The following is a 23624-nucleotide window of genomic DNA, read 5'->3' as shown; positions in this document are numbered from 1 at the left end:
CTGAGACCCAAGGACCCTTCCCTTCACTGAGTCACCCACACCTGGGCAGAGCACGGCAGCTCTGCAGCCACCATCGCCACAACCAGCCCGTCCCTGCGCGGCCAGTGTTGTACAAAGCCTGGCACAGGCACAGCGCGTGCTGCACTGCAACGGCCGTCGCGCGCGCAGCTGCCGTTACCGCCGCTTCAGCCACGCGGAGCTGACTGGGCGCGTGGTCCTGCTCGCGGCAACTACAACTCCCAGCCTGCCCCGCGACGCTCAGGCCCGACACTTCCGACTACATATCCCGGCAACCTGCGGGGCCGCCTCGCTCTCGCGAGGCCTGAGGGAAGGGGGTTGGGGGACTACAGTGCGGCTCTCGCGAGAACGGCGGGTGCGGAAGTTCCACGTCGGAAGGTGGGAGTGGGCCCAGAGTACGGACACCTCAGCCGTTCCGCGGGGCCATGGTGAGTCCGGGGCCGATGTCGAGCCAGGCCGGCTGCTCGGGGAGCGCGGCGGGGCGGGGATGCGGCGGCCCGTGCGGGGAGGGTTGAGGGCTGCCCCAGTGGGTGCCGCGGGGCCGGCCCCGGTGCAGGAGGCTTGCAGGCTGAGGTGTTTTTGCGTGGCCTCAGTGAGGTAGCCCAACCTGACACCACGCAGCCGCTGCTGTGGCTGGCGCCGCCAGCGAAACGGCGGAGCTAGACGGGAATGAAGAACGAGAGACCCCGCGGAGCCGGGGCTGAGCAGCGGGCCCGGCCGGGCCCTGTCCCGCGGAGCTGGGTCGGCGCTGGGCAGGACAAGCCGGGGCTGTGGGCAAGGGCGGTTTGCGCAGCTTGACCCGGGCTTCCCCGTTCCTGTGCTTCCTGGACAAGTTGTAGTGTTATTCTGTGATCTAAGTGAAGTAACAAGAAGTAAGCACTTGGAAGTCCTCCTAGCATCGTTGTGCTCGAAGTCACAGAGCAGATCCCTTGGGCTGTGTTACCCCCGTGGGATTTATCAAACAGACCTGTCAGTTGTCCAAGTGTTTTGAATACGGTGCAGTTAACCTCGTAGATCAGCCATAGTGTGGTCCTTAGTGGCAGTAGATAAGAGCAGTTCCAAGGATAAGCTCAGAATCACATGTAACAATCTTGCTTACTTCTCTGATATTGATGGCAGTAGAAATAAACCACAAGTTCATTCTCTACTGGCAGATGTCACATCCATAGGTTATGGGCACTACATGATAGATAGGCATCTTTTTCTCCTTGCAACATCTAACATATTGAATTGCAGGTTTTATTAGTCTGTTTCTGCTGCTGAACACACAGAGCATTCTTTGTTCAGATATTATCCATTTAGTTCTCTAACATTAAATGTCAGCAGCATTAAGTGAGCTAAACTGTCTTTGTGCATCTAAAGAATCTATAATGCCTCAAATGTTTTAGAAAGTCACTTTGCTATGCTTCATGTTTTTAAAAATAATCTGGCTTTACATTGCTAATGATGAGAGTGGAAAATCAAGGCCTTCTTTTTAAGGGAAAGTCACAAACTTGCTTCCCCCGCAGTTTTTACAACACAGTGTTTCATTCTACAACTTAAAGTTGGAATTGTGAATAGAAATAAATTGATAATGGGCAAATGTTGTTGTGTTCTGGTGTGATAACTGGCTTTTCCACCTGTTTTTTCTCAGGTAAAGTAGCAGGAAGATTGATTGTTTATCATTTGTATTAGAAACATTTGCTTTGACTTAGTATTTCGGGACCACCAGGAAGATGTACAGTGCAGCTTTTCTTTTGCTGTTCTGGAGATATATTTTCTGGTATGAAAACATTTCATGAAAGTAAATTAAATGGACCCATTGCCATTGGTGGGGATGTGATGTTTCCAGAAACCCTACAAAAACAGATAAGCAGGTGGATAGAAAAGAGTAGTAGTCTTCTGTCTGCCTGAAAAGCAGGATTGCCTCCTTTTATTTTAAGGTTTAACTTCAGCTTTCCTTCTTCCATCATATTTCTGTGCCAGTGTTATGTTGAGTGACTTGTTACTCTCAATTCTTTTCCTCTTTAGCCTCTCCGACTTGATATAAAGCGGAAACTAACAGCTCGGTCTGACCGGGTGAAGAGTGTAGACTTGCATCCCACGGAACCATGGATGTTGGCTAGCCTTTACAATGGCAGTGTCTGTGTTTGGAACCATGAAACACAGGTGATGACTTTGTTTTTTATTATGAAATCTTCATTACTGACAGATGTATAAATTAAATTTTTCAATACTAGGTACACAAGAAGAATCTTAAATTACTGCCGCTAACTGACTGTATTATTCCCATCTTATTACGGAAGTCACTATAATATTAAACAAGGAATATCTTTAGCTGTGTCTTCAATGGTGATTCATTGCTTATAAATTTATTTTTCAACAGTTATCTCCTTTGTGGATTCCTTACAAACTCTTCCTTCTGGCAGATTAGTTGCCTCTGTCTTGTACCTGACATCTGTATTTGTAAAGGTTATAGGAACTGTCTATTAAGTGTAGCTGAAATTGGGCAGCACCTTCAAAAATATTTGAAGGTGGGGTTGGGCTAAGAATGAAGGGAGAACATAAAGATGATGTTAAAAGAACAGAGCAGGCAAGTATCTCCCTTCCTGGACAGGTATGTTCCTTTTAAAAAGTGTACATGGACTGCTGTAGAATTCTTGGAGCATTGCCAAAGGCAACATACTGGACAGTGTTAAGATACAGAGCTGATTTCAAAATTTATATTTTCACCAGTGCTATAAACTTATTATTTTTCTTTTTAGACTCTGGTGAAGACTTTTGAAGTGTGCGACCTGCCAGTGAGAGCTGCCAAATTTGTGGCAAGAAAGAACTGGGTTGTTACAGGAGCTGTAAGCTGTCATCATCTTGTGATTTCCATATGCAGTAGTACTTTCTCTAGTTTATTTTCATGCCATTCCTTTGTACATCAACTAGTAATATGATTTGATACGAATTTGTAGAACAGAAAGGAATATTTCACTGTAGTTTCACAGAAATTTTTACATTTAAGTAAGCTAAGAAACTTAAACTTTTCATTTCAAAGGAGAGCAACGTAATACATTGGCTAATTCTGCATGTAGTGCAAGCTAGATCTAGATTCAACTTTTATTGTCACCTGGAACACACTCAGCACCCAGTTTTGACTAAATACTGGTAATGCTACTTGGACTAAGGTGAAACCATTCTAAAATTAATTAGAAGTTACACTATACTTTTGTTCTTGGTTATATTAAAAATAAGTTTTTGGAAGTTTTACCTCTAGAAAAATACTTTGCTTTTATTCAATGAGGAATAGTTTGAGAGGAATAGTTTAAGTCTCATCTTGGTCACGTGGCTTTCTTTTGATGGAATGGATTTTTTTGGCCTAAATTGAGGCAATGCCTAAAAGTTTTTGTCACCTTTTTTTTCCCCTTATACACAGAGCAGAAAATTTCTTGTCATTTAATTGTCTTATGCTCTTGTGACCCAGTTACTTCAAGTGCTCATAAATTAGCACTGTTTCGTTCTTTGACAGCACAAGAGTTCAAACACCTGCAGGGAACTGGATTAGTAACTGATGAAAGTTAGTCTCCATTTTTATTTTCATCAACTTAATTTCACCTGGATCTGTTCCTTGATCTGATTCAGTGTGCAACTGTGCTTGTCCTACCTTTCCCGAGGGAGGCTGCAATGCAGTAGCAAGAAATGGCAAGGAAAGGGCAAGACAGCTGCTTTCAGCAACAAAACTGAGTCTTAAACAGTAACAAGGAAAATGTGACATTAGGTATTACTTATTCTGTGTGCTCCATGCTCATTATGCTGACAGGCTGCTCTCAAAAGAACATACTTGTCCTTTTCTGACATTCTGAAGGGTGTTTTCTGTAGGTGTTGCTCCTTGAACAGGCATGTGTGTGTGAAAGAGGAAAACTAAATGCTTTGGATAAAAGAAGGAGTGTAAAGTTTTTCACAATGTTTTGTTTATTCTAACGGCCTCGTAAGTCATGGTCGCTTCTGAAAGCTTTAGATGATTTTTTTGTTGCTTGTCAGATAGTTCTTCAATTTTCTTTTTTAAAAAAGTTTGGGAATACTGCTTTTAATAATACTGCATTGGAAATAAAAATATCTGACCCCCACACTCCACCCTGAAAAAAAAAATCAGTTTTAAAAAATAAAGTTGAAATCATCTTTCGACTTGCCTTAGAGCTACGACTTTTCTCCTGGCCCCACAGCATTAGCATTTTTGTAAATTTTATGCTGTAGTATGTTGCTTTTCATTTTCATATGAAGCAGTAATAATTTAAAAATATTTTTGCACTTTCCTTAATTTTTAAAACACTGTTTTAAGAACATCTTTTAAAAATGAAATTTTAGTTGAAATTTTTTTACATTTCGTTAATGCCTTGGAATAGGATTATGTAATTTATAGACTTTTGAATCAAAGTATAATTTGTATCATTAGCAATGTACAGAAAATGGGTTTTTTTAACGTTGTGTTGTTAGAGGCTCTTCAATGCTGGAATGTTTTCTCTGGCTACCCTGCATTGAATATAAGGTGCATTATACAGAGAATCCTATTTTAATAGTGGCTTTTCTTCCATTTAATAGGATGACATGCAAATTAGAGTCTTTAATTATAACACCTTGGAAAGAGTTCACATGTTTGAAGCACATTCAGATTATATTCGTTGTATTGCTGTGCATCCCACACAGCCTTTCATACTGACAAGCAGCGGTAAGAGTTCTTTGGTATATTTTTATATTTATTAACCAGCTATTTTTAGGTTTCTGTCTACTGAGACATTGCATGTGTTTTTTCTTTTTCTGCTGAAACAGGAATCCTTAAGCTAGTTGCCAACATGACAGTTGTAACTTCATGTTATTTCTTTGCCAGATGCATTCATGGTTTTTTAATGGAATATCAACTGTACTTAAAATTTGAAATATAGTAGCTTACATTCTTGTCAGAGAGGACCAAAGAACCTTGTTGCTTAGTATCTGCTGGAGGAAATGTTCATATATGTGCGATTTAGCTGTTATTTGAGAGTTTGCCACACTCAAGTTCTGTTTTTTAAAAAAAATGACATAACAGTAGGGAGCATGTTTTCTACTGGCAATTGGGCTTGAAGCAATAGATACTTTCATATTTTTTTTTTCCCCCAAATACTACTGAGTTCTCCAGTATTTGAGACAATGTATGTTACTTGGGATTGGAAGATGACCGTATCCCAACAGATCTTGCTCAAGAACAATTTGATTGTGCTTCTTGGTCCTTTTCATTCCCGGAAACCTTACTAGTGCAGGCAGAGCTCTGCAAGAATCCAGAAGGCCTTGTGGCTCAGAAGCACCACGTATTTTTGTGTTTTGCTATTGAAGCTGGTACACTTATACCTGAAATAAAGGTACTAGGAGGGCAGCTTGGTTGTATCTGCTGCCTGTTCCTTGGTGCTCATCAGAGTAGGTGCTGCAGGGGAAAACGTGAGTCCATTTCCTTAATATCTGCTCAGTATTTTAAGATAAATAATTCAGTACCTTAATATAAATTTTTATTCTCCCTTTTTAAGACAGGTGTATTTCTTAGTTTTATCACCATTTTACTGGACAATCTTTTTGAGAAACTTGTACTCTCTATAGTCCTTCTGCAAGGAAGGACCTGTAATCTTACAGGTGGAAAATATATTGAGTGTTAGCAGTGCCTCCTTTCAAGGGGGGAGAGATGAGTGAGCCTTTAATTTTGAAGTTATTAAAGATTATGTAATTTAAGAAGGTAGGTATCAGAATATATTAAACTAACTGAAACTTGGTTTGGTTTTCTTTTTCAGATGACATGCTCATTAAACTCTGGGACTGGGATAAAAAATGGTCTTGCTCTCAGGTGTTTGAAGGACACACCCATTATGTCATGCAGATTGTTATAAACCCAAAAGACAATAACCAGTTTGCTAGTGCCTCCTTGGATAGGACAATAAAGGTACAGAAACTGTATTTTGGGTTCTTTTTTAAGTCATTAAATGATTATCAGACACAGTACACAAACTAATAATGCTTTGTGGAAAATGGGTCAGAATTCTTAAAAGCAGGTGCAATAATAGAATTCTTATTGAACATAGACCTGAACGTTGGTCAAGTTACTATTTACTTACTAATTCAGTAAATTTACAAGATTGCCTGTCACGTCTGTTCATTGAAATGTGGTTCTCTAAACCTTGTGTTGCATTTCTGTGTGGATTACACATGAACATTGGGGAGGGGTAATGGTTATACTGTCAATAAGTAGTTTGGGAGAATTGAAACCTCGTGTGTGTATGTGTGTATATATATATATATAAATAATGGGTAAAGCCTTTGTGCTTATTTAAAAATAGATTAGTAAAGGCATTTCTTCCATTGTTTTCATGTTCTTGGCTGTCTATGTATTGAATTGCTTCCAAAGGTGTCTTCATCCTTCTCATGGTAGATGCTGATTAGTCTCATTTGCTATGAAACTGTTACTAAATATCTGGAACTATAGATTTACAGCTATCTGAACAGTGAGAATTCCTCACATTCCCTATAAATTTTCAGTATGTTGACTGTAAAAAGCTGGTTTTGATTTCATATATCCTCAGATGTTGAGATTAGGTGCATATAAATGTTGATTTGATGTGATGATCATGCAAAAATAGCAGTATATCTACAACTTAACTTGGTTAATTTTGAGTCCTCGTTTAGCATGCGATTTGTCATTCATTTAATGTAACTGGAAAAAAGAAAAATCAACAAAATTCAGGATACAGTTGGGAGCAACTGGTGCATGCACAAATAGCGGATCGCTTTTTCTAGGTCTATTAGTTAATTTCATAAACAGATACTACTTCTTACAAACAGTGTCTTACATGGTGTTATGTCCCTAAAAACAGACAAACAAAGAAGTTAGAAGAAACCAATTCCACTGAGGTGTGAGCACAGCATGTACAACTTGTCATGTTATTTCTGTTTATTTGCGGGGGGGAGAATTGGTGGTTTGATAAGCAGTGTTCTGAACCTGAGAAAACAACCGTGTCTGTGGAATTCCATATTTCATATCTTTGGAATTGTTAATTACGTCTGAATACTTAATCTTTTTGGCAAGATTGACTTGGATGCAAAAGCCTGATAACTACATGCGGTTGGCTGTGTGTTGTTTCTTTTTCTTCTGGGAAGGTGTGGCAGCTTGGCTCTTCATCACCCAACTTCACTTTGGAAGGCCATGAGAAAGGAGTAAACTGCATTGACTATTACAGCGGGGGAGACAAGCCGTATCTCATTTCAGGTGCAGATGACCGGTTGGTTAAGATCTGGGATTACCAGGTACGTGCTCAACTCCTCATAAACTTTCGTGCAGATTGCCATAGCAAAACCTTTAGTGAATAAATAGAAAAAGAAGGAAGGGATTTCAATACACCCACAGATAATCCATGATTTTCCTTGGAAAGAAGGTAGCTGGGGGGCAATATTTCATGACATGTTTTTCATTTAAAAACAATACTTTAACCCTTGAGAAAATCTGCTGTGAATTTAAATAACCTTAAAGTTAATTAGTGGAATTAAATTTGACAGAAGGTTTCTATTATTAGCATTAGGTTTTTTTCTTGTAACCTAGTAGTCCTTGCTTTTTGGACATTTTTGTGGATTAAGGTGCTCCTCTTCCATGTTCAAATGTAAATGTTCATATATCAGCTCTTCCCTTCCTTTTGCTTCTTACGAATTTTTTTCCCTTTTCATCCTATGCACATTTACACAAGCACATGTGTATATGCAAACACCTGCATGTGCCTCTGTTTGACAGTTTGCAGGGGTTGTGAGGTGACTTGTTTGAATGCTCTACAGGAAAGACAGATTGAATCCAAAGATTCAATTCTGTTGCAGAAACCTAGAGCTTCCTGTGTATAAATGGCCAGAATGGGCAGACAAAATTTGTTAGATGATACTTTCTGGTTGTTAAATCACATTGCCTTAGAGTAAATCCAAACTCAGAGTTAAAGCTAGTGCTGTTAATTTAAGTCTGTGCTGCAGTAATGACTGATAAATAGCAGCGCTTGAAATTTTGCCACCGGGTACAGCTGTATGCATCAGTTACGTAGTCTAATCTCAGTTTTCTCAGATTAGACTTGTCTTTCACATCCGTATGAATGAACATTCTTAACAAAGACAATATTGGATCTGTCTTCACCTGTAATTAGATTCAGATAAATGTTTTGCTCTGCTTTTTTTTTTTTTTTTTTTTTTTTGCAGCGAACTCTGCTTTCTATCTTGCTTTAATCTGTTGTGCTGTATAGCTGTGAGAAGGCATATCTTCTAGGCAGAAACCCATCCGAAAATAGAGGAAAACAACTGTGTCAAGGGAAATAAATATTTTCCTCTGGGGAGTATAAATTAACTCAATACAAACATAGTTTCTAATGTCTAATGCTGTTGTTAGAGCAACTTGGAAATAAATGGTACTGGAAGAAACCTAGAGAAGTATGGATTGGAGGGGACACATTTTTAAGAAAGGAGTGTAAAAATTGTATCATTGTTTTTATTATCTGTACCTGTACTTCTGACTCTGTTTTACAGAATAAAACATGTGTGCAAACGCTGGAAGGACATGCTCAAAATGTGTCGTGTGTCAGCTTCCATCCTGAATTGCCTATCATTATCACAGGCTCAGAAGATGGTAATTTCTCACTTTCTGATATATAAAGGACAGGGGAAGAACTTACGAGAGAGCTCTTTTTGTGGTGTGGCTACACACTTGGTGCCCTTGCATTGAGAGAAGAGATAAAAGACATGAGTTTCTCTCTTTTCTCTAGGAACTGTGCGCATTTGGCATTCAAGCACTTACCGCCTGGAAAGTACCCTCAACTACGGTATGGAGAGAGTGTGGTGTGTGGCCAGTTTAAGAGGATCCAATAATGTGGCTTTGGGATATGATGAAGGCAGCATTATTGTTAAGGTACAATTAATGATTTGAAATGAGAAATTGTGATTCATCACTATCTGTGTACAGAGCACCTGATTTCTGATTCTGTGGTACTATGTAAAATACTGAAAAATTGGCTTTTTAATTGGCATTTTTAGACAGAACCAGGGTATTTCACTAGATACGTTCAACTGCAGAAAAAATCAGGAATGTATTTTCTCCATCTGCTAAATTCTTATGCTACACTTCCTAGCTTGGCCGTGAAGAACCTGCCATGTCCATGGATGCAAATGGAAAAATTATTTGGGCTAAACATTCAGAAGTCCAACAGGCTAACTTAAAAGCTATGGGAGATGCTGAAATCAAAGATGGAGAAAGATTGCCGCTGGCTGTGAAGGATATGGGGAGCTGCGAAATTTATCCTCAGACAATTCAGCACAACCCTAATGGACGGTAATAGATTTTTAGCACTAAATACTCAAGTGCTTCTGATTTCTCTCTTTTTTAAATACTGGAAAACTTTTTGAGTGAAAAAAAAATGAGTTGCATGTGTGTTGGTGGCTGAGTGAACAGGTGTATCAGAGCAAGGCACTGTGAAGTCAAAGTAATAGATGGTCTGCACCTGTCAGAGCTGCTTAAACAGACAAGTTAGACATTCTAGGTAGTGGAAGAAGTATGCAAACAAATTGCAAAAGGTAATAGCAGCAAACCACATAATTTTATCACTTCTCCTGGATTGTTTGTTGTTGACAGATAAGCTAAATTAAAAGAACAGGTAAAGGGATACAAGGTAAAGTACAAGAGTTGCTCAGTATTGTCCAAAAGGAAGACAGAATAGGTAGGTAGTAACATGATGCAGCGGAAAGTCCAGTGACATTTTTGGAATATATGAAGCTCTTTTATTCTGTCTGCAATTGCAGTTATTAGATTGGGCTAGGGGCCTCTAACTTTTTGGTTAATTTGTCTCTTTGGTCATGCCTGTTGAGCTGAACACAGATGTCTGACAAACGCATCTTTCTCCTCTAGGTTTGTAGTAGTGTGTGGTGATGGTGAATACATTATCTACACAGCCATGGCTTTGCGAAACAAGAGCTTTGGTTCTGCTCAGGAGTTTGCTTGGGCGCATGATTCTTCAGAGTAAGTGTTGCAGATTCTTTCCTTTGTATTAACTTGAATTTGCTACTGTTGCTGCTTTTCAGGCTGTACAAACATTAAACTGGCCTGTGTGGATAATGAACTTTCAATAACTGCTCTAAAATTTTCCATTTGTAGCATTCTGCTAATTTTTGAAGGTAAATTAAATGCAGTTCTTTTGTAGAAGCTTATGATCTTAGTAATTTCCTACTTTGGAAGCCAAATAATTTTTTGAACTTTTTTATTTTACAATACAATCTCTAGATACGCAATCAGGGAGAGCAACAGCGTTGTAAAGATATTTAAAAATTTCAAAGAGAAGAAATCATTCAAGCCTGATTTTGGAGCAGAAGGTAAGTATTTAATTTTAAAATAGATAGGTTGGCACATTATTTTTTTTCTTTTTTTGCACATTGTGGATTTCTTCCACCTTTATTTTCTTGCAGGCATCTATGGTGGCTTCCTGTTGGGGGTCAGATCTGTTAATGGTTTGGCATTCTATGATTGGGAGAATACAGAACTGATTCGCAGAATTGAGATTCAGCCCAAACATGTAAGTTTCTAGGTGGGACTGAAGATACTTATCTGTTTGTGTTTACTGATTTAGTTTATTTCACTAGGCTGCTGATTTCCTTTAATGAAGCCAAGCTGTCAATCATAATGTAATAAGTTCTTAAGTTTATTCCAGTCTTGTAGTAGAAGGGGAAAAAAATTCCTGTATGTGCTGGCTTCTCAGGTCCTAAAGCTTCTGTTAGAGTTAGCATGTTCTAACTTTAATCTATACATCCTCCTTTCTTAACGTGAGGTCTCTAAGACAGTGTCATTATTGATTTTGATGATACAGATTTTCTGGTCTGACTCGGGTGAGCTTGTCTGCATTGCTACGGAAGAGTCATTCTTCATTCTGAAATACCTGTCAGAAAAAGTTGCAGCAGCCCAAGAAACACATGAAGGTGTCACTGAAGATGGAATTGAAGATGCTTTTGAGGTACCTTCTGTTTGAAAAATTGAATAGGACTAGAGCTCATTGAAGCAAGTATTCCCAGAGTATAGCAAATTTAGTCCTTACCGTAGTCCTACTAAATTTTAGTTTCCAGAACACTGAGTGCCACACAATATACATCTGCCTGAGGAACACTGTTAATAATTTTATTTTGGTTCCCTGGGGAGAGCATCCCTGTTTGAATCCCAGTATGGCAGACCTTGATGCCTGTGTTTCTCTTCAGACATCTGTTTATTAATACTATTCTCTCAGAGTTAGAGAGGTTGTTTTTAAAGCACAAACTAGGATATGTTTACATAGCCTAAATGTTTTCTGCAGTTTTCAAATTTTCAAATGCTGCTGAAATTAGAAACCAAGTAAAACATCCCTTGAAATGTCAGAAACAAAAATTCCACAGGAAGGTTGTTTTCGGTTATCTTTTTTTAACACTTAGTTTTGTGCTTGTTTCCCAATTTTGTAACTGGTTAAGTATTAAGGTACACATTTCATACATTACAGCATTTTTATAAAACTAAAAGCATTATTTAAGTACTTCCAATCTGTATCTTAACTCTCTTGCAACTTGCCCAACTATTTACTTAAGTATAGAATATTATGTTTAATTTGAAAAAGCAATAGTCCTACTGCTATCTAAAAGTCCCTTTTAATATATCTGATTAAATTTAACTTAATTTTCAGGTTCTTGGTGAGATTCAGGAGATTGTGAAAACAGGCTTGTGGGTGGGCGACTGTTTTATTTATACCAGTTCCGTGAACAGACTCAACTACTATGTTGGAGGAGAAATTGTCACTATTGCCCATTTAGACAGGTAAGTTGCTGCACTGGGTTGTAAGCAAATGTTAAAGGGGTCTTTTTTGACAAAGTTAGGACAAGGTGAACCTTGTCACCTTGCCATACATAATACTTTTCCTGACATGTTATGCTAATATATATTCTGAGGCAGTAATATAATCTTGGAGGGAATAAACGGTGTTATCTGGAAGTGTACATACAGTAAAAGTAGAATTTTTCATGTGAGTATTCTTGCTGCTGTAAGAACTATTTGGCTTATTAGTAGACTAGTAGTGGATCTATTGAAGATAAATATTCTTTGTTTTGTTTCAGGACAATGTATCTTTTGGGGTATATCCCAAAGGACAACCGACTTTATTTAGGTGATAAGGAGCTAAACATTGTTAGCTACTCTTTGCTGGTCTCAGTACTTGAATATCAAACTGCAGTGATGAGAAGAGATTTCGGTATGGCTGATAAAGTTCTTCCCACGATTCCAAAAGAACAGAGAACGAGAGTTGCACATTTTCTTGAAAAACAGGCAAGGAAACTACTTTTTTAGTTATAAAAAAGCTTAATAAGTCAGTTTATTCACTTTTCTAATTGAATTTGTTGAACAAAACTAGACTATTTTATCTGTAAGCATTAACTCTTGTTAATCATGCACATTTATCTGAGAATACTCTATCCTTCTGTTTAGAGTGCTATTGTTAGAATGTTTAGGGTGCTGTTCCACCTGACAGACCAGTCTGACTTTCAGATTTTTATTTTAGGGCTTCAAACAACAAGCTCTTGCAGTATCTACAGATCCAGAGCATCGTTTTGAACTTGCTCTTCAACTTGGAGAATTAAAAATAGCATATCAGCTTGCAGTGGAAGCAGAGGTAAACATATAATTTTTGGTGATTCATACTAATTCTGAGTATTAGCATGAATCTAAGAGGCCCTGTAAGAAAAGATAATGGCATGTGTGAATGCAGTACAGCTCTGTAAACACTGCATATAGGCCTCCAACTTCCTTGATGAAGCTCTTCTGCCTGTAATTCAAAGGAATCTAAGCTGTGGGATGGGGACAGAAAAAATATTGCATGGTCAGAAAGCTACAGGAACTCCTGGAGACTGCAAATCTTGGACCAAGAATCAAGCCTTAATCTCCAGTATTAAACAGAGAGAGGAGGAATGGCAGGACTGACCCTCTGGGCCTTCATTCCAGCCTTGGCAAACTTGGACTGATGCACTGGGAAGTCTGACAGGCAGTGATTTGTCCCGCAGCCATTGTTCAGAGAATTGATTCTGTTGTTCCTGTTGTAAAGTAATGAAGTTAGCGATAAGGGATGTTAACTTAGTTACAGACACAAATATCTTTCTTACATTGCGAAGATTAACTTGGGAGCTTTCTTTAAGAGATTGTTGCTGTCTAAATTTCCGAAGTTATTTCTACCTCCTCTATGTTTAGTGAAAAACTGTTTGTTTTGTGTAATGCTATATGTGTGTAACAGTCTACATGTAACACTGTGTCATGCTGAGGAGCTGCAGTAATCCTAGTATGTCAAAAGGAAGACAAGCGTAGCAATGGGATACAGTACCTTCACAATACACCTACCTTTTTGTATTGAATGCTCTGAAAAATCTTTAAATGCTGTTCAAAAACGAGGTGTCATTTGTTTTTTGTTTTGGTTTGGTTTTATTGTTGTTTTATTTATTTCCCTCCCTCTCTCCTTTTTGTACCATTAGTCAGAACAGAAATGGAAGCAACTTGCTGAGCTTGCCATTAGTAAATGCCAGTTTGGCTTAGCCCAAGAGTGTCTCCACCACGCACAAGACTACGGGGGACTGCTGCTGCTGGCGACAGCTTCAGGAAATGCTAACATGGTGAATAAGTTAGCTGAAGGAGCAGAAAAAGATGGCAAGAACAACGTTGCATTTATGAGCTACTTCCTGCAGGGAAAGTAAGTAGCAAGAGATTCAGATTGTTGTGTTGTGCTTTGCCAAGTGCGAAGAATCTCAGGTTCTCCAGAGGGCTAACTACAGCTAACTTAATGAAGAAAGATATTACCTTGTCAGAAAAGTTGATTCTATTTTATGGTGGCTGCTACTTTTAAAATCTGAAATTGAAAGCACTTTAATGTCATAAAATAAACAGATAAGCTAATAAAAATATTTATGTTTATTAAACTTACTGGTCAAAATCACATTTTAAAATATTTTAGGCTTGATTCATGTTTGGAACTCCTGATTAAAACCGGACGTCTCCCAGAAGCTGCTTTTCTTGCACGGACATATTTGCCAAGCCAAGTTTCAAGGTAACTTGAAAGCATATGTAGAGCATGAGTAGTGTTATCAAAAGTAGTTGTATATAACAAACATGTTTTGCATCTCCAGGGTTGTTAAACTGTGGCGAGAGAATCTCTCTAAAGTCAATCAAAAAGCTGCTGAATCCCTTGCTGATCCTACAGAATATGAAAATCTTTTCCCTGGATTGAAGGAAGCTTTTGTTGCTGAAGAGTATGTTAAACAAAGTCTTGCTGACCTGCGGCCAGCCAGGGAATACCCCCTTGTCACTGTAAGTAAGAAGTGGGAATTCTTTTCTCTAGAAAAAAACACATTTGGTGCTGTGTAAAATCAGCTTTAAGCACATCAGTGCAGCTGCTTAAACATTCTATGAATGTATGTTTTGTGGGTTCTGATTTTCTTTTACTTTCAGCCAAATGAAGAAAGAAACGTACTTGAAGAAGCAAAAGGCTTTGAGCCTGCTGGAGTAGTGGCACCTCAGGTCAGTGTTTCTACTAAATGATGAATTCTAAGAAGGGGGCAACTTTGTTGTACAGTAACATCTACCTTGGAGAACAGTTCACCAATAACAGACAAATTGTTGCTCTTACTGGCTTGACTGTAAGCACTGCAGCTGAGTTTCATGTTCTTTTGCCTCAGACTCTTCTTAATCTGATTTTGTAACTACTGCTGGCTTCTTGGCTGTGAAATTGTTTCTTTTTTCAAGCTGCACATACAGACACTGCCTCAACTGCTGCAAGTTTTCTGAAAGTGTAGTAGTTGGAACCTGGAAACTAACATGTTTTATGGCAATTAACAATGCTTTATATTCTTTGCTTTTTGGCATGGTTATGAAATAAGACTGTTAAATAACAAACTGACTAGGAATCCTGCTCAATTTTTTGAAAATATATCCTCATCAATATTTGAAGTAACTCAGACCGATTCTTTTTTTTACCATCTCAGTTGTTGTCCTAGTATTATGCAGAAGATATGATTTGATGTGTATGCTTATACCTTATGTTTGAAACAAACACTTCAAAAATGCTTTTCAGAGCTTAAACAGAAGGTGACAACTTGTGATTTTTGCTCGTGTCAAATGCACTGTACACTTGAACATGAAAATCAGAATGTGAGAGTTTCTTAAAGACAAGTGGTGTTTGCACAGCCTTTTGAGGCTGTAAACTTCTGAAAGAACTGCAGTGGAAACTGAGGGAGAGACAGAAAGTCACAACTCTCCATTCTGTCCCTGTATTTTTTTCCTTGGAGGAGATCCACTACAAAAGCTCATTGGCAGTTCAGAGAAGTTAGCTTACTTCCCAGTAGCTTTAGTGACTATTTGCTTCTTGTGTATCAAAGCAAGTATCATTAAAGCAAAATCAAACTTTTGTGCAAATTTGTTAAAGACAATACAGAAATAGCATTGTGAAAGTTATCTGAAACAAATTAGAACTGGCTTACATTAGAAGGTGAAAACAAGACCTCTATTAGAAGCATATCTTTGCATTCAGTTCATGATTGCATAGAAGTCCTTAAAAGTTGGGAAGTTTTGTAGGAGATAATTATATCTAATTATATAATTTATCTAATTATGCTCAATAGAATAGTAGTATTCCTTCAGTGATGTTATTAACTGACAATAAAACCTGTGCAGCAGTGAAGAGAGAAAGGTGTTAAACCATTATAGGGTATTGAACACGAAGACCAGCACCAGTGCTAAGATTTATCATTTTTGCTAAAATTCTGTGACAGCCTCAAGTAACCTCATCTCTTTCCTGCTGCGGACCTTGAGAATCACTTCCTTTCTAACAGCACTTCAGTATTTGAAGTTAACTGATACTTTCTGAAGGTTGTTTTCATTGTACCAGTTCCATTAACCTACTTTAAATAAACTGGATGGGAAACAGTCTCCAGTGGAGAGAGAACTAGAACACTTACTGGCTGTAAAGATGTGACTCAAGAATTACTGAGGGAAACTTTGAAAGAGGGGGATGATAGGCCTACTGTTGTTTACTTGCCTTTGTTGAAAGAATTTAAATTCAGAACTTCAAGGAATCTCTTTTTCATTAGAAGAAAGTTGAAGAACCAGTTCCATCTGCTAAACCAGAAGTGATGAAGACAGTTTTGCAGAATTCTGATCCAATTCCAACAAGAGATCAAAAGGTACTGAAATATATTTTATGGAGGGGAGGAATGTAGTACAAGCACTAAATTCATTTTAGGCTAAAGACTTCAGCTAACAATATGATTTAACTACGCTACTGGAAAATGTCCCTCTCTATGTTAATAGCCCCAGACAGCCTAGGACCAGTACAGTGTGTGGATCCCATCCTGCTGTACACAGAAACTGTACCAGCTACGATCGCCCAGTTCCTGCAGCCTTGTGGGCTTACAAGGAACTAAAGGTCAAGTCCAAATATGTCAGGACATGGCAAAAAGTGGCAACTCAGACACTTTCTTACCAAGAAGGCAGCTTCTCTCTGCAGTTGATCTTAACATTTGTTCCACCTGCCTGCCTCAGCTATGTATTTTGCAGAATGTGTAAATACATAATACTGTCTAATGTCACATAAGCTGGCTAACATGTACCATATTAGCCTCTCCATAATCTAGTCTTTTATTTTTGTAGACACTTCTGGACTTAGAGGATGACTTGGATAACTTGGACCTGGAAGATATTGATACCACAGATATCAATCTGGATGAAGAGATCTTAGATGAGTGAACATATTTGTAATGACCAAATCACTTACTCCTAACAAAGGAATGAAGTTGTGTGGACTATGCGCTCCAAGTTCATTTGATTTTTATACTGAAAGTGGACCATGTACTTGTAGGAAGAAGGGCAGACCGAGCAACTATACAAAAGGAATCAGCTTCCAGTATGTTGAAATTCAAGGTGTAGGCTTGCTCCAGCATATGCTAGAAAGTGTTTCCATTTATCAAGCAATTCAATAAACCCTTTTAAAAATTCTGTTCATCGCTTTTCCATTTACTAGTGATTTTGCTGTTCTTAACCAAACATGAGCATAGTAGCCAAGGATTTAGTATTTCAACTGACTTTTCTTAGCACAGGGGAAAAGTAACTATGTACCTAAGAGTACAGGCTATCTGTTAACTCACAGTAGCTCAGTTACTCTTCCACATGACACTTCCAGCTTAAAAAAAAAAAATCCAACAGAAGGGTAGTATGGCTTAAGGGACAGAGGTGGTATTATACACTTTACTAAATGAAGCTATCCAGACCCTATACTTAATTTGATAATTAATTGTGGGCAATTCTTAAGATTCCACATGCAACAATAAAGTCATTAAACTTGGGGTATATTGTTATGTCAAACCAAAAGTGATGATGACTGCTCTAAGTTAACTTACAGAATTTTTGAAAGTAACAAACTGCTGCAGTGATTATTTTTTATTTTTAGTAAAAAAATTTCTAGAACAGTTGTCCAAAGTATTTATTGGGGAATCCTGTACAGAGAATGTTCATAAACAGACTTAAACTCTAGGTCATTGTAAGTTTTATTTCATGAAGCTGTAGAAGTAGCCATTGCTTCTTGGTAAGCCTGGAGAGCCAGTTGTATGTAGCCTTCTTTCTGTGATTCAGTTTTCACAAATACCTGAAACATGGCAGGAGAGAGATTAATGTACAATTAAGAGCATAGTTGCATAATGAGATTACAGTCTTCAGTGGCAGATCAGCCAGCTACACCTGCAATCCTGGTGCAAATATACATAGTTTAAAAAAACAACCTGGCATGCATAACAGTTCTAGTTAAATAACTGCTTCTTAAGGTAAAAAAAAAAAAAACTAGACTAATAAAGAGGCTTGTGCTGTCTAAAAGCCTTCTCTAGTTCAGTACTGTTAGAGTAGAAAAGCATACCTTGATTAGATCAACTCCTTGGAGCTTCCCTTCTTTAGCTTCTTTTGCTGATTGACATTCAGGGTGAAGCATATGATACAGTGTGACTAAACATGTAGCATCATCCAGCCTAAACAAATAAAGGTTTGTTTGTAGCAATTACTTTCTCTAAATACTTCCTTAAAGAAAATGTACTTTGTGGTTTCATAAACTGCTTTCACTGAGCATACAGTCAGCAGATACAGCTAAACGGGCATCCCACCATCTATTGCGATGGCAACCTCTGCACGAGAAGGAAGCCCAGGAGCATGGAAACAGCGATGTGCACCAAGTAAGGTACATAAACTTACCCATGCTGCAGCTTAAGCCTTATGCATGGTTCAGCAGTGATCAAGCTGCAAGCTCTCTCTAAAATACAATTAATTACCTAGTAACAAATATTTACTGGAACAACCACACCAAAGAGAGACTTTGACACTAACTGCAGTAACTAGCATGTTTTACAGAAGTAATCTTGTGACACTGAACCCCAAGCTGAACTTAAAACTGGGACAGTTGTTTTACATAAACCTAAGCATAAACAAAACATGGGTGGGCAGGCAGGCAAAATTGCTACTAATTTGGGTTATTTAAAGTTCCCAGATATTTTAATTTTCCCTTTAACAACTTCATACCAAAACTGGAAGTTCCCTGTATTTTTTAATAGCCTCAGGTTTGACTGCCTGTCAAAAGTTTCTAGCTTCAACACTAGGGAATGAATGCCACCATCACTGCAACTTGGAGTTCTAATTGTACAAATTTCTCCTAGCTTTAGTGACATTTTGAACAAGTGAATACTGTTTACTTCAGGAAGTTTTGACTAAGTTTAGGAGCATATCTTATGGAAATCCATTTATTTAAAATGAAAGTATCTTTATGTTCCTAAGCTACTTAGAAATTGGTCTAAAACCCAGATTGTGTCAACCTTAAGTCAAAACTGAGCTCAGCAATATAAAATTGTTAGGCTTTAAGATCAGTAGACCCCAGAGCTGGAACTACACTGACAATTACAGGGGAAACAAAACCTCAAGAACTATAAGACTAAATTTGTGCAATAAAGTAGTTTAATACCCTGCAACACCATGGACTGTGGCTGGTGCTTATATTCAGCATCTATATGGCTAAAAGTTACAGCTAACCTAAAATTTCACGCAAATCAACACTTACATAATCTTAGAGAAATACTGTTTTTGTTTTCAAACAATGTAACTTCTTTTCTATTTGTTTATGTAAGCAGAATTAGTAAGTGACAAACACCACTTACAAGTCTCTGTTGATCATATCTATTAGTAAGCCATCTGTTTTCTTTCTGTTTACTAGATACCACACCATTCCTCCAAAGTGTCTTGTTGAACGGAGCAGATCATATTTGGCATGTTTCTCAATGTCGTCATATGTCCGATGATGAACCTATACACAGTAAAGGTTTCCATTTCATTAACACAAATAGAGTTGGATGACAATTTCTCCTCTCTACCTATCATTTAGAGTTTTTTATCCATTTTCAGACCTCTGTAAAGTGCAGGAGTAAGCCACAGGCTGAACCATGCTACCTTAAAGCTTTATACTTGGTGTAATTCAGGGTAACACTGGCATAACCCAGTTCTTAGCACTTAGGCATGGACACCTTTATGTTAAGAGAAAGGTAAATACTAGCTATGTACTGAAAATGTGGGAGGCAGGGACATAACCTCTGAACTTTCATTTCACGGCTGTCACGTTGCAATCTATTCTTTAAGGAGGAAAAAGGTGAAATTTCACTTTGAAGAAAAGGTACTTGAAAAATTGCCCAATAGAAGTTATGTTCTCAGTGATTCAAGGGAAAGGAAAAAAAAGCATGAGGATAACAGGTAATCTATATGGAGGGGAAGGAACACCTACGAACAACTTTGATAACCAGGTAATATATATGTTTACAAAACAAACCCTAAAGGTCTTCACTAATATTATTACTAGAAAAATGAAAAGGGAACTCACTCTGATATAGTCCGGTGAATCTGGCTCAAACTGAGCAATGCACATGTTAAGGATGTCCTCATGACGGTCTTGTTGAAACACGGTCTGAAACAACAGTGCAAAATTCAGGACTAGATTCTGTATCACACCATTCCAACTATCCAAAATCAAAACAGCAGCCACAGTATTTCTGTTCTGGGCAAAACTTCCAGCGAGTATCCCCTTAGTCACAAGGCAAAATGGGTAACAGTAACTGCCCTGATGAGACTAATACAGTGTTTCTCAATTTTTGTTTCTGAAACACACTTAATATTTTCAGATTAGCATACCATTTCATTAATGCATAACTATTAAATTTGGACTTACAGCATGACAGAATATTTACACCTAGCCTGGATTTACCTGGTCCCAACCTGGAGCTTCATAGTAAGCATTTTAGGTTACAATGATAACTGTTCAAAACAGAATTCAAGCAGCGTAAAACATACAAGCAGACTGGCTTTTCAGAGCTCCTCTGTCTAAATAGGACAGTTTCACTATGAGAGCATAAGCAAGTAAAAATGGTCAGTTTTCAAAACCAGGAAGCTCTTACCACAAGGTGCTCATCCTTGAATATCACTGGGGGGATAACTCTGCGCCCTTCTTTTGGGAAGAATATCTGTATCATTCTGTCTCGTTCCTCCCAGGTTGCTTTGCGTAATACACCATTTGGTTCTCTAACTACAATGAAACGCTCCTGAAAAAAATGTGAAAAAAAAAAAAAAAAAAAAAAGGCATTATCTCCCAAAGTCTTCTCTCTTTATACCCATTGTAAAAATGATTCATATTTGGCAAAGTCCCTCTATACCTAAACCCACAATAATAAGCAGTTTCTGTCTGATTGTTGCTGTGCACTAAATTAATAATTTCTCCCATGGTATCTGCTAATTAAGTGCTACATTTACATCTTAATTTTGCTGTATGACATAACTGTGCATGTACTTACACTAAAAGCTACAGCTCTGTGAACTTCAGACAGATATCACAAGTAGTACCAAAGAAAGGAGTTAGGGCTGCTTCTGGCCTGATTTTATGCATTTAATAATACACACTTGATTAAGAACGCCAGTGTCGTCTTAACTTTGTTTCAGAGGTAGATGCTAGAATCAAGTAAGGGCAAGTGCAAAACAAAAAATACCACAATTAAAACAATACCCAGATTTGTTCACAAGCCTATTTGATCTAGGGCTGCAGACAGGAAAGAGGAAGTTTTCAATACACTGAGGCAGAAGAAAAAATAGCAGGTTTGTGGGGAGAGCTCCCAGAATAAGAGATGTAAGACTTGGCAATTCATTTCAAAGGATCATCACTATGTACATGTTTGTACCACGGAGATTACTTAGAATCATAACTATTGTTAAGGATTTTTCAAGCCTCTTATTACTGGTACTTAAGACATCCTGGATGTTTCACAGTACAAAGAAATCTAGTTGTTTTCTTTATGCTCCACAACTGTATTTGACAACTGTTTCTTCACAGCTTTCACATGAATTCATTTATCATTTACTCAGCTTTTCACCAGATCTTTGCAACTGTGAAGTAGCTACATCTTTTGGACTACGTACAGTACTCAGTAATACAATTCCACAGAAAGCTTCTATCAAGTATAGAAGATACATATATATATATAAAATTAACTATATATATATATATGTATAATTAACTAATGTATAATTAACTATCCCACAGCTTCCTCTCCCTCCCCCCATCTCTCTCCCAGCCTCACCTGCTTTTGAGCACTGGAATTAATTTATCATTGTAAGTTAGAAGCAAACATTTAGCAATACATGTCCTTGTACTGCCTGGTACTAGACTGAATTTAAAACTAATCAGCCTTTTTGCACACTGCTATAATTAAATTTTATTAAAACCTAAAACTTATTTTGAAATTATTAATTAAAAATATTAAAATAAATTAATATCTTGTTACTTACACGATGTGGAATGGAGTAAGTTAAATCTGTAAACACATATTTTGTAGTTTCAGTTCCTTCAAGGATTTTATCATCGGCTAAGACATCATCAATTGGCTCTCGTTCATTCAAAACAGGGGGCATGGTTAGTTTTTCTTTAGCTTCCTCAATGGCTTTTCTTGTGGCCTTAAAAAAAACCCAGTACATTAATTTTAAAATTTAAAAAAAATCATCCTGTTGGAAAGCTAACATACAATTTTGCGTCAAATATTTTCATTTAGAGATACATTTTTAATTTACTTTTTTTCTGCAGTTGAGAAGAAGTGATACACTAATTAAATCTCGAGGCTGATGAACTGCACATGAACAACATACCACTATTGTAACTTGGGCAAATGGCTGGAAGAAGTTCTAGAACTAAAATCTACACATATCACTGCAAACACCAAGTTTATTTCAGGTATTTTCCTCTGGTAAATTTTCCCCAGAGCATGAAGGACAATAAACAGTTTGTATATTGCTGTGACTGTGGTTACAGAAGAACTGGCCCCTTCACCATCCTGGAACATAGTCTGACAACAACTAAAACAAGTAGTGAAAGGATTCCCAGGGCTATAACTTCAGCATCAGATAAAGACATTGAACACAATTTTAAGGGAATAATAAACAGAACCTTTCGCTCCAGAGGGAGAAAAAAAAGTATCCTATGTCTTTCTATATTCCATAAAAATCAGGAATAACTGGATAAATAGAACTGACTATTCAAAGTGAAGAAACACTGATTTTCACTAATTTAGCAAATGACCTGAAACAACCAAAAGAAACCAAAATGTTTTCAACAGCAGCACTAAATGAAGCAGAAATATGGAATGTTACAGAGATTTTGCTACTATTTCAAGCCGAAGCAGAACAGCTCACCTCTTCCAGCTGAGCTTCGGTCATCAGCTTGTACTTGGGCGGCTTCAGCTGCTTTTTCACCGGCCTAAAGACCTTCTGCAGGTTGAGCCCGGTCATTCTGTACAGCAGGTTCTGCACGGCCTCGTCCCCAAAGGCGGGCCGGGCCGCCTTCCCTGCTCGGGGGGGTTCACACGCCGTTAACGGGCCCGCTGGAGAAGCAGGGGGCACAGCCACCGCCCCCTCCCCCTGCCGCGAAGGCCCCGCGGCCGCTGCCCCGCGTGGCACAGCTGCCCCCTCCCGCCTCCCGGGAACCATAAGCGCACACCACGACGAGCGCTCGCAGGTTCCAAACCCGGGCGGGGATCTCCCCCGTTCCCCCCATCACCTACCGGCCGCAGTCCCCGCGTCCTGACATAGCCCCCGCCGCGCGCGACAGCCCCACAGCACCCGCGCCGCGCACGACAGCCGCCCCTGTGCGGCCGCGGAGCCGAGCGCCGCCATTTTGCACACGCCCCTTCCCGCTCTGCCCCGCCGGGGCAGGCCGGGAAATGAAGTCGCGGCGCCGCGGGTGGAACGGCCGCCTCGGGCAGCGACCCCGCCTTAAGGAGGGAGAAAAGCTGGGAGGGGAAAGGCAAATAAAACGCTCCCAATGCGTTTGTGTTGTCAAAACGCCGTCGAGGCGGAGGCGAGGGCTGCGTTAGAGTGAGAGCTCGTTCTGTCGCTCTTGTCGGAGCGGGGACAGCGGCGGGTGTGAGGGAACGCTGACCGGGAGCGAGCGGGGCTCAGACCCGCAGGTGTCCCTGCTCAGTGCGGAGACAAAGCAGTTGGAAACAAGAGG

At 38.9% G+C, this 23624-nt stretch overlaps 2 protein-coding genes across 3 annotated transcripts; one reads left to right on the top strand and one right to left on the bottom strand.

Moving 5' to 3' along the window:
• The first annotated feature begins 338 nt into the window (after window positions 1–338).
• Window positions 339–17053, top strand: COPB2 (COPI coat complex subunit beta 2). Of its 2 annotated transcripts, none has more exons than XM_065844348.2 (22): window positions 339–446; window positions 2029–2166; window positions 2763–2849; window positions 4585–4711; window positions 5799–5947; window positions 7159–7305; window positions 8554–8653; window positions 8790–8932; window positions 9153–9352; window positions 9926–10036; window positions 10298–10386; window positions 10480–10586; window positions 10878–11021; window positions 11715–11845; window positions 12142–12349; window positions 12582–12692; window positions 13543–13757; window positions 14019–14111; window positions 14191–14371; window positions 14513–14581; window positions 16153–16242; window positions 16709–17053. In XM_065844348.2, exons 1-22 carry the CDS (start codon window positions 444–446, stop codon window positions 16802–16804), a joined length of 2739 nt encoding a protein of 912 aa, XP_065700420.1. In that variant the 5' UTR covers window positions 339–443; the 3' UTR covers window positions 16805–17053. The 2 variants fall into 2 exon arrangements, with proteins under 2 accessions (XP_065700420.1, XP_065700419.1); XM_065844347.2 differs by having other exon boundaries at window positions 16150–16242.
• Window positions 17054–17522: 469 nt separating this feature from the next.
• Window positions 17523–23323, bottom strand: MRPS22 (mitochondrial ribosomal protein S22). Its single transcript, XM_065844349.2, has 8 exons — window positions 23176–23323; window positions 22808–22959; window positions 21911–22075; window positions 20530–20673; window positions 19959–20042; window positions 19246–19391; window positions 17964–18072; window positions 17523–17699 (listed from the first exon to the last, which is right to left on the bottom strand). Exons 1-8 carry the CDS (start codon window positions 23285–23287, stop codon window positions 17607–17609), a joined length of 1005 nt encoding a protein of 334 aa, XP_065700421.1. The 5' UTR covers window positions 23288–23323; the 3' UTR covers window positions 17523–17606.
• Window positions 23324–23624: the final 301 nt, after the last annotated feature.

Source organism: Patagioenas fasciata, chromosome 9 (assembly GCF_037038585.1).
Source record: "Patagioenas fasciata isolate bPatFas1 chromosome 9, bPatFas1.hap1, whole genome shotgun sequence".
Lineage (NCBI taxonomy): Eukaryota > Metazoa > Chordata > Aves > Columbiformes > Columbidae > Patagioenas > Patagioenas fasciata.
Note: the sequence above shows the minus strand (reverse complement) of the source record. Positions and strands in the feature narration are given on the sequence as shown.

Coding starts and splice junctions, on each gene's coding strand:
- COPB2 (XM_065844347.2), top strand. Junction 8,654..8,789: donor TATCACAGGCTCAGAAGATG/GTAATTTCTCAC, acceptor TCTTTTCTCTAG/GAACTGTGCGCATTTGGCAT. Junction 12,350..12,581: donor CACATTTTCTTGAAAAACAG/GCAAGGAAACTA, acceptor TTTTTATTTTAG/GGCTTCAAACAACAAGCTCT.
- MRPS22 (XM_065844349.2), bottom strand. CDS start 23,287: ATGGCGGCGCTCGGCTCCGCGGCCGCACAGGGGCGGCTGTCGTGCGCG. Junction 19,392..19,958: donor ATTCACCGGACTATATCAGA/GTGAGTTCCCTT, acceptor TACTGTGTATAG/GTTCATCATCGGACATATGA. Junction 17,700..17,963: donor AAGGAGTTGATCTAATCAAG/GTATGCTTTTCT, acceptor GCCATGTTTCAG/GTATTTGTGAAAACTGAATC.